At 40.4% G+C, this 13551-nt stretch overlaps 1 protein-coding gene and 1 pseudogene across 1 annotated transcript; both read right to left on the reverse strand.

Annotated features, from left to right (window-relative positions):
* Positions 1-6584: 6584 nt before the first annotated feature.
* Positions 6585-7901, reverse strand: LOC145791368 (protein FAR1-RELATED SEQUENCE 11-like). The gene is made up of 3 exons (XM_082871718.1): positions 7086-7901; positions 6857-6937; positions 6585-6764 (listed from the first exon to the last, which is right to left on the reverse strand). Exons 1-3 carry the CDS (start codon positions 7899-7901, stop codon positions 6585-6587), a joined length of 1077 nt encoding a protein of 358 aa, XP_082727844.1.
* A 9-nt stretch (positions 7902-7910) lies between these two features.
* LOC114257981 (protein FAR-RED IMPAIRED RESPONSE 1 pseudogene) lies at positions 7911-8534 on the reverse strand (annotated as a pseudogene).
* Positions 8535-13551: the final 5017 nt, after the last annotated feature.

Raw genomic sequence — 13551 nt, forward strand, 5'->3', positions numbered from 1 at the left:
CGGCAATAGGCAAGGGTTGCAACAAACCCGCTGGCCTCTGATGCTCGGCTTTCACTTGCTGGCAAGTAAGGCACTTAGACACGAAAACAGCCACATCTCTCTTCATACCCTGCCACCAAAACTGGCGACCCAAATCCCGATACATCTTAGTGCCTCCCGGATGCACCGCAAGACGTGAATGATGGAACTCTCGGAGTACTTCCTCTCGGCAAAACTCCGGCACAAACAAACGGTCTCGGTATCTCACACTCTGGTCGGGATACACCGTCAAACCCTTCTCAACTTTCCCATTTGAGATCTTCTCTCGGAGTGATTCTACCTCAAGGTCACCTCTCTGTGCCTCTAACACTCTAGTCACAAGTGCAGGCTGCGCAACAACAGAAAACAAGGCCTCAGCCTCAACAGATTCGCCCAGAAGCAAATCAAACTCGCCAAGCGCACCCAACATCTCCCATTCCCGGATGGCTATACAAGCTACATCACTAATGGATTTCCTACTAAGGGCATCGGCCACAACATTGGCCTTTCCCTGGTGATAGTGCAACTCAAAATCATAGTCCTCAATGAACTCCATCCATCTCCTCTGCCTCAAATTCAAGTCCCTCTATGTAAACAGTTACTTCAAACTCTTGTGGTCCGAGAACACCTCGAACCTCTCACCATAAAGGTAGTGCCTCCAAATCTTCAAGGCAAAGATCACTGCTGCCAACTCTAGGTCGTGTGTAGGGTAATTCTTCTCGTGTATTTTCAACTGACGTGAGCCATAAGCTACCACCTTCCCCTCTTGTATCAACACACAACCCAAACCCTCTCGTGAGGCATCACAATAAACCGCATAACCCAACCCTCTCTCCGGAATAATCAAAACCGGAGCGGTGGTCAATCTAACCTTCAACTCTTGAAATGACTTTTCGCAAGTCTCACTCCACACAAACTTGACCCCTTTTCGCGTCAATCTAGTCAACTGCGAAGCTAGCTTGGAGAAATCTTTCACAAACCGACGGTAATACCCAGCTAATCCCAGAAAACTGCGGATCTCAAACACACTCTTAGGTTGTGCCCAATCTTGCACTGCCTCTACCTTGGATGTATCTACAGACACCCCTTTCCCGGATACCACATGGCCTAAGAATTTGACTTCTCCTAGCCAGAACTCACACTTCCCAAATTTGGCATACAGCCTATGGGCTCTAAGCAACTCAAGAACCACTCTCAAGTGTTCCTCGTGCTCCTCCTCAGAAGGCGAATAGATAAGAATGTCGTCCACGAAAACGACTACAAAACGGTCTAAGAATTCCCAAAAGATTCGGTTCATCAAATCCATAAAGACTGCCGGTGCATTGGTAAGCCCGAATGGCATCACCAGAAACTCATAATGGCCATACCGCGTACGGAATGCCGTCTTAGGAATATCCTCCTCCCTGACCCTCAACTGGTGGTAACCCGATCTCAAGTCTATCTTAGAGAAACAACGGGAACCCTTCAACTGGTCAAACAGATCATCTATACGGGGCATAGGGTACTTATTCTTGACCGTAGCCCGATTAAACTTCCGGTAGTCTATACACAATCTCAAGGCACCATATTTCTTTTTAGCAAAGAGGGCCGGTGCTCCCCACGGCGAAACACTAGGGCGAACAAAACCTTTATCTAGCAATTCCTGGAGCTGAATCTTCAACTCAATCAACTCGGCTGGGACAAAACGATAAGGTGCCATAGAAATCGGTGCTGTGTCGGGTACTAAATCAATAGAGAACTCTATCTCTCGGTGAGGTGGTAAACTAACAAGATCCTCGGGAAAAACATCCGAATACTCACAAACCACCATCGGCAAGACAATCGGTGTCTCATCACACTCACCACTCATAAAGCTAGCAAGTAGACCACTAAGCTCATTTCGCCCTCGAGGACCATACATCGGTGGCAACACACTACCAACCCGATCCCCCAAGAAATGGAAACACTCCCCGCTCAAGGTACAAACCGTGACCTTCTGGCGGTAGCAATCAATAACAGCCCGGTATGACGATAGCCAGTTCATACCCAAAATAACATCAAAGCTCTTCATGGGCATGACAACAAAAGGAAAAGGAAGCCTATGGTCGGCGACCTCTATATCACATCCCCTAACACCTTGTTTCAAGATCAACTCACCACCAACAGGCGATACTACACATATAGGAGATGCCAATTGTGCCAACTCCAATTCCAACACAGATGCAAATGCAGCAGACACAAAAGAATGAGATGCACCCGTATCAATCAAAACACTAGCTACCGAGTTGCAAAACAGAAAAGTACCTCTCACTACTGATGGAGCCGGTACTAGGTCCTACGCGGTAACAGCATACACGTGCCCTGTAGGCCCCTGATCCACCTGCTCACCTCTAGGAGTAAAAGATTGCTGCACTGACTGGGATGACGAAGCTCCCGGATTGGCCCTCGAGGCCTGCACAGACTGAGCTGGCTGATAACCTTGCGTCTGCCTAGAACCAGACGCTCCCGAAGTGGCACTTAACTGTGGGCAATACCTCTTCAGGTGCCCAGGCTGACCACACTGATAGCAAGACAAAGGCTGGCCCCTGTCCTGACTTTGGCCCCAAGGTCTAGCTGAAGAAGAAGCAGCTCGCTGACCCCCTCCCTTCTGCGGGCAAATCGAAGACTTGTGACCCAGCTGGCCACACGCAAAACAAGTCAAACCTCCGTGACTACCTCTCCCAGAGCCCACACTCGGCACTGGAAAGGTCGATCTAGCCACACCACCCTGAGACTGCTGAGGGTTAGAACCCCTCTGTCTCCTGCCATCATGAGCTCCATATAAGCTGCCGTATCCACCAAATGTCTATACTCCCGGATAAACGACCCTCCAACCCTCAGCTTGAGCCCGCGCCTCAACTTCCACTCAAACTCAAAGCAACGGCGTTCCTCGGACGCCACCAGTTCAGGTGCAAACCTGGACAGACTAGTAAAAGTAGCCTCAAACTCGGCCACTGACAAGCCCTGCTGTTTGAGCTGGCAAAACTTCTCCCTCAGCTTTTCTCTGGCAGCTGAAGACAAAAACTTCTCCTAGAAAGCATTCACAAATGCCTCCTATACACCACCAACACTGCCCTTCTCGTACTTCCACCATTGACCCGCATCTCCCTTCAGCTGGAAGGATGCCAAGGTCACCTTTAAAGCCCCGTCCTCGATGCCCAGCATCTCGAACGTCTTCTCCATTTGTTTCAACTACTCGTCAGCCTTAAGTGGCTCTTTCGGATCCCCAACAAACTCGTCCGGGTTAGACCGGAAGAATTCCCTCTTCAAGAAAGAAGGCCCTGCCTCAACAACCTGATTCTCAGCTCTGAGAATACCCAAGGCTACCGCTATCTCTCGGGCCAAGGCGCCCATAGCCTGCTGACCCGCTGGCTCGGCCACATTGGCCTGACCAACACCCTCCTGCATTGTCGGAACGTCATCCGGTAAAGGTACCTCCTGCCTACCACGCCTGCCACGCCTACCACGCCCTCGTCCTGACATCCTAATAAAGGTAACCAAGACTATTAGCACATTCACAAATGTGCCGAAGCTATAACACTCGCGTCCTAATGCATGGACAACTGTAATTCACTCCACGTAAGCACATAAACACATAAGCACTTACGAGTTTCATTTCCGGATAATGATAGTCCCGAGGCATTACTAGAGTTCCGGTTAGAAACAGCATTGATCAAGTGCTTTTCCAACAAGACTCCCAGAAACCCAAGGATCCAATCAACATCCTAGAGACTACACTTCATACCCACATAGTCACATAAACATGTTATCAATTAAGCACATAGCATATGACACTACATCTAAGTCTCTATCAAGCGAGACAAACCCATTGTGATCCTAATCACTTCTCACGTACCCAAAGTATTCGAACCCGGTACGCTCTGATACCAAGTTGTAACGCCCTCGAAATAATAGCATTAAACCAACATTTTAGACATGCATTGATACAAAAGAAATCAACAATTTCTATTCACCAGAGTAATTCTTAAAACTGTATTACATGTTAACAACAAAAGCGAATGCCCTATAGGCTTACAGCTTTCCAAGTTAACACTTGGTTACAAAAAGAAGAGTACTAACTCAATACATATTAAGCCCTTGGCTTGAATTTACATGTAACACATCAAAATAAACAAAAGAAAGAGTCTTCAACTCTCATCATCATCCAAGCTATGTCCTTGGAGGTGGCATACTACCTGTACCTGAAAATAATGTCCCATAAAGGGTGAGCCAATGCCCAGTAGAGATATGCTAAACACAGTATGAGCAATGACTAAGACATTAGTAATTGATAAATGTTCAATTTTCATAAACCAATTCATAATCCATTTCCATTTCATGACCACCATGTTTATGTTTCATTTCAGTTTTCATTTCTTGTCAATTTCACAATTTACATCAATGGCTCAGAACCTGGCCAACCACTTATATGAGACAATGACTCATATTAAACATTTCCCATTTTACAATAGATAAACTTATTAGTTGTATCAACATCTCAACAGATAAGCATACAAGCTGTATCCACTTTTCAACAGATATGCATATTAGCTATATCAACACTTCCAATGACAAGCATATGAGCTGTATCAACACTTCCAAAGATAAGCATATGAGTTATATCCACACAGTATCTGACAAGCATATGAGCTGTATCAGTGGAGTCCAACCCCTATCTCCTCCCAAACAACATTCGGTTTAGAGGTCCATCCCCTATCTTCCCCTAAACCGTAGAGTACATCCCCTATCTCATCTCACACGTACAATGTATATACACATAGGTCATATACTCAATCAATCAATACATAACATTAATGTATTCTATCAACAGTCATACTCTATGACATATCCAATTGATTAGTTTTAGTTTGCCTAATCATCATGCGTTGTCTACAACAATCAAAATTACCCTCCACCGGTAATCCAAGCAATTATTTCTAAACAGATAATAAAAGCTTCAACAGATAAAATATCAATATTTTCAAAAGTGAGCGATTTATAAATCCAACTCCACTATTCAACCATATAATGAGTCAATTTCATTATTTCCAACTCAATTCCATATAACCATCATTTTCTCAAATTAATCATACCAATTAATTTATTCAACAAATTAGGGTTTTCTACCCCATTTCCCAATATTGACCCAATGGCCTATAAATCAACAACCAACAACAAAATCATTATTTTGAAACTCAAAATACACATTTTGAGACCAAAATCACAAAACCCTCTTTAACACATTTTGAAACCCTAAGTCCCAAAATCACCCAACTACAACACTTTATCAAAACTACAAGAATCTATGTCAAAGATCATAAGAGTGAGTAGAAATCCCTACCTCAAAAGATGACACCCAAAGAAGAAGATGGTGAAAACGAAATTGCTCCGAACCACGAGTTTCTCGAATCAAAAGATAGCCCTCAACGATCAACAACTCTTTTGTAAAGGTCAAAGGTGAGGAAAACACCCTAGCTAGATCAATACTTAGAGAGAAGTTAAGGTTTAGAGAGAGGAGCTCTCAAATGGCTTTTGGAAAAGTAAGAGAGAGAGAGAGAATGCAAAAAGTGATTTTAAAATGCCCAGCTGCCAACTGATATACGACATTCCCGCTTGAGCGGAGAACACAACGCTCGAGCGTCAAGAACAAAAATCTGGACACGCTCGAACGCAACAAGGCCCGCTCGAGCGCCAAGACACAAGAATAAAGCACATCCGCTCGAGCGCGAAAACCAGTCCGCTCGGGCGTAGATTTCCCCCTCCCAGAACTTACACCAAAAAGGTACTACCCGCTCGAGCGCCAACAAACCCACTCGAGTGCAACCGCTCGAGCGTAAAGAAACCTGCTCGAGCGTAGAAATCATACCTGCAGAAGTTTTGCAGGGACACGAAATACTGGGAGTGTGCAATCCCCGCTCGAGCGCAAGAAGACCCGCTCGAGCGGACCGCCTAAAAACTGGGCAACAAGGAATTGAAACCAAGGCCTAACCAACCTGTAATAACCCTGCCCAAAACATCCTAAAACTCAATCAAGTGGAATTAAAGGACGACAACAAGATAGATACAACTACCAACTTTACGAAACCGAGTCCGGAATACAACAGAACAGTAAAGGGACACCCGGGATCGCTATAGTGCTTGTTCCTACTTAATATAATATGTGTGTGTGCATTGTTTGACAAGAAAGATATGGAAAGTAACAAATTTGTATGTGGAACTGCTGTGTGTTGTTCAAGAAGCAGTTAATGTAGACATGATTGTTATGGGAATACATTGCATAATTATCTCTAGCTTCTTGTGTTCTTTAACACACAAAACATTATTGCCTGCTTTATGGGAATGATGCACACATGGTATTAATTTTTGTTAGCTTTTCCATATGAAGTTTGTGATAAAATCTCCCTCCAGTTCCCTCATTAGGTGGGGTTATACAATGCTAAAACAACATTTATTTGGTCTAATAATAGTTATTCACAATTACTTGTGAAGTCCACAAAAGTAACTATCCCAAGTTTACAAACAAAAGTGATAAATACCATAATACGAAACTAAAAAAAAAATGGAGCGTTTGGATCCACATCTATATTCAAGTCCACAAAAGTTGAACCATCTATATTCACCATTCCTGATTCACTGAACGATGAGCTTCCAATTTTGTCCACCATTTGCAATGCGCTCTCTTGTGTCCCATCCATACAAGGAAAATAGTAGGATTGAGCTTGCGGCACCTTATGATACATAATAACAAAATATCATTAATAAGTTCAAACATTGAAATAAATACCATACAAAAAATAGTGGTGGACCATGAAACACATACCCAATTGTACGTATTGTCTTCCATGCCATCTGTACAACCGAAATTCAACTTACAAGGTTCACATTGACCCATCTGACGACCCTATAGTAACACACATTGGTGAAAAAGTTTGACAAAAATAAATTCTGAAATTTACATACAAGCAGAAAATAAAAAAATATACCTGAACTTTTGGTGCCTTTTTATTCTTTCCCTTCAATCAATTCACTATTTCGTCCACCTTGCTTACTTTCTGTTTCGTACATGGATGGCCTCTTCGGCGAGCAACCAAAGGACTAAGAACCTTGTGAGTAGCACTAAAAGGTGGCACATTACTACTACAAGGTGGGACAGTACTACTAGAAGGTGACACATTACTCACACAACCAGATTCATCTTTTCTTACTCTTTCCTTGATTTCTCTCAACCCAAGTTGAATGGTTTTGTGTTTACCATCATCGTTGGAAGCAATTTCTATAATTTCATCCAATGTCTTGTGGTAGTTATCATGTACCTTTGCATTGAGGGCAGCCCCGGATTTCGTGTATGTCGTTGGAATACATGTGTACCTTCTTTCCAAATCTTTTCTCGATCTCGGCATAATGTATTTATCTGGAACCTCATATATGCACCTCTCAATGAGCACACAAAGGGAATGGGCACACATGATCCCCCTAAACTCAAACCACTGACACACACATTGCATTTCAAATTCAATTGAATTAAAGTAAACAATAAATTCAACTTTCTTCATTTTCTCACCCACAAGCACAACTTCCTTGACATGATAAGTACAAATGGATCCCTTCTCCTTCACAAGAGTCGCATGACAATACAGTAGGCGCTTCAATTCTACTTGAACTTCTTTAAATTTTGCATTTGTGTAGGCTGCATGAAATTGCTTCTCAAACTCATACACCGTTAAGCAATCATACAATTTGTTTCGAGATTTGAAGTTTGCTTTGGTCTCCTTCTCTACCTTACTTCTCAATGCATTGTCGTACTGTTCAACAAATTGCTTTAAAGTAGTCTTTGAGTTTACATAGCCATCAAAAAATGCATTCATGCTCTCACTTCATTGTGTAGTTGACATGCCAGCCCAAAATATATCTTTCACATGGGCAAGAATCCACCTATGTCGCTCACCATATAATACCCCCAACCACTCGTTGTCATGGAGGCTAAACTTTTCAATCATTGTTTGCCATTCCTCATCAAATTCATCTTTTTTGAAAGAATTAGACACTGCATTTTGTAAAGCGAATTTGATGGCTTCATATTGGGAATATCTTCTCAATTTCTTCATTATATGCCATAAACACCAACGATGTCGAGCTTGTGTGAAGACAATTTCTATGGCATTTTGCATGGCTCTACACTGGTTAATTATAATAGCTTTTGGAGGAGTGGCTGACATGCAATTTAACCATTCTTTGAATAGCCAAACAAATGTCTCCGTGTTCTCATTACATAATAGCCCACAACCAAACAAGATTGACTGTCTATGGTGATTAACTCCTACAAACGGAGCAAATGGCATATCATATTTGTTTGTGAGGTAGGTGGTGTCAAATGAGACAACATCCCCAAATGCTTTATAAGCCGCCGTACTCCTTGCATCTGCCCAAAACAAGTTCTGTATGCGTCCATCTACATAAAAGTCAATTGCAGAATAGAAGTTTGAATCTTCTTGTTGCATTCTATGAAAATAAAATGCAACTGATTCGGCGTCTCCTACCCCAAGCCTCAATCTTCTAGCGTTCTCAATCTGATTCCTTGCATCTCATTCATCAAATGTTAATGCCTCATATCCCCCTGCTTCAATAACTACAGAATGAAAATTCGTAGGCACCCCTATTCCTGCTTCATCATTTATTTCTAATATTCTCTTCATAGGAGTAATAATTCTTTTATTCATTGAAAAATGTCGTGAATCACTAGGAATCAAGTCATGCGTATGCTCAAGCACAACCGTAGTTAACTTATATCTTCCATCATTTTGTAAAGTCGTTCTTACCTTCGCTTTACAATCAATTTTTGATGACAAAGATGGTTTCAGGGGGTTTACTTCTGATCTTTTTGTCCTCTTCTGCGCCCGAGTACATTCAATTCCAAAGTATTTCACCTTTCCATCATCTGCAACATTCTGTGTTCTATAAGCTATAGCAATGTTATGACCCGAACCCGCCCCTATAGGTTTAGGATCGTAATCGGCCAGTAATCCGCGATTACCAAAGGCCTGTTTGACAATAATGACAATAGTACAGAGTAAGGGGCTGGCGAAAGCCAATCAATAACAAAAAGATGTCCAATGAGCTGTGAAAACCTGAATAGAAAAGGACTTTTATAAACATTACCACATTTATAGCCATATACATATATGTACATAGTAGCATACAGGTTGGGGACCTAATCCCCTCATCATAGCTGTACATTCGAAGCCTTAAACATGCTTTACATTAACAGAGACAAAAAGGGTAAATCTGAAGCACCCCAAAAACAACCTTGGCTCAAGTAGACTCGGAACCTCGAAGTGAGGCACAACGGTTGGCTGGACAAAACATGAGCTTAACTCGACGCTTCTAGCTTTGGTCCGGTGCCTGGCCACCTACATATAAATATAAACAGTGAGCTAAAGCCCAATGAATAACAGATGTGTAAAGAGGTTAAGAATGATGTCTTTACAGTCTTTAAAACAATTGATTAGCACTAAAACATTTTCAACCAATATCATTTGTCAATCAATCATTCAATTCGATCAAGTCGATCCATCATATTCATAAGTCATACATGGTACATCCAATAGCAACAATACATTAGGTCTTAAAAGACCGAACAATCAATTGATGGCCATCATACAATAACAATAGTTCCAAGATTCGGAACTGACAGAGATCTTTGTATAAATAACAATAACAATAACAATATTAATAACAATAACAATATGCTATGGATGCCACGAATACAGTTCAGAAAATAAGATCATCATTCAATCGATAAAAAGTATCATTTCAGAAAGCAATATGATTTATCAATCTGAAAATAAATACGATTGAATATATCTTTACAACATTGTTGCTCATAAATTACTGGGCTATAGGCAGGCTAATTAGCGTCCTCGGGTGCCAACCCTATACAGATGCAGAACGAACACACACTAAATTATACACTTGGGATTAATAACTTAGCCCCTAACTTGATTTGGTGTAGTTCTATATCAATATCCTCAATTAAGATGCTTTAAACATGGCCTAGGAATGCCTAGGATGGAATGAGGATGCGAAAATGTACTTTAGAACACTTTTCAAAATTTGCTTAAAACAGGGGTCTCGCTCGAGCGTAGACTCCTTCGCTCGAGCGAGCTTACCAAATGGGAGAGGTCACTCGAGCGTAAACTCCTTCGCTCGAGCGATCTGCAAAAATGTGAAAAGTACTGGTTGCTGAAATTTTTAGCTCGATGCTCGCTCGAGCGTGAGACACAGCTCTTCGCTCGAGCGTAGGTCTCGTCGATCGAGCATGCGTCTGCACACGCAAAAACTTGAGAGCTTGCAACTTACGCTCGAACTAGCATTCCGTCGCTCGAGCGAGAGTCTGAAAACAAAGGTGGTCGCTTGAGCGTGGAATTTCTCGCTCGAGCGAGGAAGCCAAATTCTGGATTTTCCAAATTTGCTCCCAAAGCTCAAACCATGAATCCAACGTGCCAAAACTCAATCTTTTGGGCCAATTTTCTAGAAAATACCTGGAAACTCATAATACCACATGATTTAAAGACTATTTCATAAAATCAAGGCCCCAAAGTATGCCAATTGAACACAAATTCAACCCAAAATTCAAGAACATGATGTAAATATGCCATGCATACATTTATTTGAATTCATAGCTTCCAATGCATGACCCCAAGAGACATTCTTTTAAAAAACATGATGAATTTCTAGAGTACAACCATAATATGGACATGCATGTGGAAATTTTCATGAAAATGATCTCAAAATTCAATGGTATGGACATGCATGCATGAATTGATGTTCTTAAGCTTAAATCTCATATCTCATGATTCAATTCACTTGGAATCATAGGTGATTCAACTTAAATTCAAGACTAGGGACTTGGTTTCCTTACCATAAATGTTCAATTGGCTTAGGACACTAAAATCTTGAGCTAGATGAACTAATCTCTAAAACTCCTTCAATTCCCTCTCAAAATCAAGCAATACACTTGTTGAATCAATTTTCCCCTATTCTCCCTCTCTCTCATGGTTTGGGCAAGGAGGAGCCCAAAGATGATGTAACAAACATATATGGAGTGTAAAACAAAAGAGTTGATCTTGCACTAACCCACTCAATGGCAAACATGTGAATAACCTATATTCAATTAATTTAGCATTATTTATTCCAATTTAATCATTCCAAATTGAATTTTAATTAGACCTACCATAAAATCATATAAATCCTAATTAGCATATAACACTAATCAATTTCTGAATCGGTTGTCGATAAGGCTTTCCATTCGCAATTCGAAATTAAAACATAAACAGATCATTCAATACCAAACAGATAGAAATACAATTAAAACAACACACTCATGTAATCAATTTAGGATTTCATCTTAATCAATTACTTATCATGAATTAATGCTAATCAAAGGTGAGGGTTGTCACAAGCAAATCCAAGGTTTTTCGCATATTTTGCATAAAACTCGTGCACTTCTTGCTTTGAGGTAAAGCACATCCCCTTCTTAGGTTCTTCAATTTCGCCACTCTCATTTAATGAAGGATTATTCTCTGGTTCCTCAACTTCCTCACCCCCACTCAATGTAGGATGGTTTGAATCAATGTCCATTGTACCTTCAAACTCAAATGCAAAATGTGAAACAGTTTGTATGCATCACACAAATTCAGCTATAGACACATCCCAAAACACACATATACATCACACAGATAGCAAATTTATTTTGATTATTGCAAAGTGCTGTGCATAGAAGTCTAGAAAACATGGAACAATAAAGTGCTATCCATATGTTTGCACTAGTATGTTAGTTATCATTGGGTTGGAGTAGATAATTGGAACATAGACAATAAATTTGCGTATACTTTTGAAGCACTGTAAAATGCACTTACTGTTTAATCTAAGACATGCTTTTTGGGACTTCCTCTGTTTATGTTGATTAATTAGCTGAACCCCATGGTTATGAAGATTGAAAACACAAAATCAAAAAAAGATGGAATACAGAAAATAATTGAGTTTTCAAAATAAAAAAAGTTGTGACTAAAATTAAAATTATTTTCCCCACTGTCAAGAACTAAAAGTTGTGTTTCTAATTTTATTTTATCAACAAGAACAAACATAGATTCACATTTCCCCACTGTCAAGAACAAGAACAAAAATTATTTTCCCTACTGTGAAGAACTGAAAGTTGTGTTTCTAGTTTCATTTCATCAACAAGAACAAACATAGATTCACATTTCCCCACTGTCAAGAACAAGAACAAGAACAAAAATTATTTTCCCCACTGTCAAGAACTAAAAGTTGTGTTTCTAATTTCATTTCATCAACAAGAACAAACATAGATTCACATTTCCCCACTGTCAAGAACAAGAACAAAAATTATTTTCCCCACTGTCCACTACATTACATTTCACATATATATTTACCACAAGCAGTATACAAACTGAAAAATCCCCACATTCAAGCTTTAAAATATATATATATATATATATATAAGAAAAAAAAACTGAAAAAAATATGCACCAGCAGAGATTGACGGACAGCACAATGATCGACGGTGGGCAAAGATTGCTGGACGCCGAACAACATAGTGACTGACGCTCGGCAGAGTTTTTCGCTAGTTGTCGGTGGTCACCCAAGTCGATGGTCAGCATCGGTCGATCTCAGCGGTGGTCGCTCTCACCTATTCTTCTTCGACGAGCTCCTCTCTCTCTCCTCTCCTCTCTTTTCTTCTTCTATTTCGCACATGGTGTCAACTGGGCCAAACATTCAAAACTCACCTTTATCAATTTCGGGGGATTCAGGGGGCTCGTTTTCGAGCTACGTAGCGGAGCTGAATTAAACTCATGTAAAATTGTTGGATTTGATTGATATCCTTCTTTGCTTCCTCCTTGATATTTATAAGCTTTTATCTACGATTTCAATTGCTTAACAACTGTTATAGGTAGGCAGTTTATTTACCCATTTAAGTCCACGTGTTCCCATCTTTTTTGCCACTTTCATTTGCTCTTTCAAAGATTGTTTCCTATTTCTGAATCAGGATCCTCTCCTTAACTTTTCTCCTTCACTCTCTACTTATTAGGTTATTGGGCCCACTTTTAATGATCCGAATCGTTCACATTTTAAGATTTGTTGAGTATAATATACTTGTAAAAAATTAAATTGATCGGATATCAAAAAGCATGTGTTCGGAAAATTATTTATTAAATTTTTTTAAAAAATAATTCTTAGTTCGATGATCCGAACACGTAATTTCTGATATCCGATCAACTTGATTTTTTACAAGTATGATATACTCAACAAATTTTAAAATGTAAATGATTCGGATCATTGAAATTGAATCAAAAAATAAGCCCAATAACCTAACAAGTAAGGAGTTAATGAGAGAAGTTAAAGGTGAGGATCTTGACTCCTTATTTCTACCCATTTCCTTAATTGCTCATGACTGTCCATAATTGCTTCAAACTCTTTTTTCTGCCCACACACTTGAAC

This window comes from Camellia sinensis, chromosome 5 (genome assembly GCF_055761805.1).
Source record: "Camellia sinensis isolate YWXY chromosome 5, ASM5576180v1, whole genome shotgun sequence".
NCBI classification, from domain to species: Eukaryota; Viridiplantae; Streptophyta; class Magnoliopsida; order Ericales; family Theaceae; genus Camellia; species Camellia sinensis.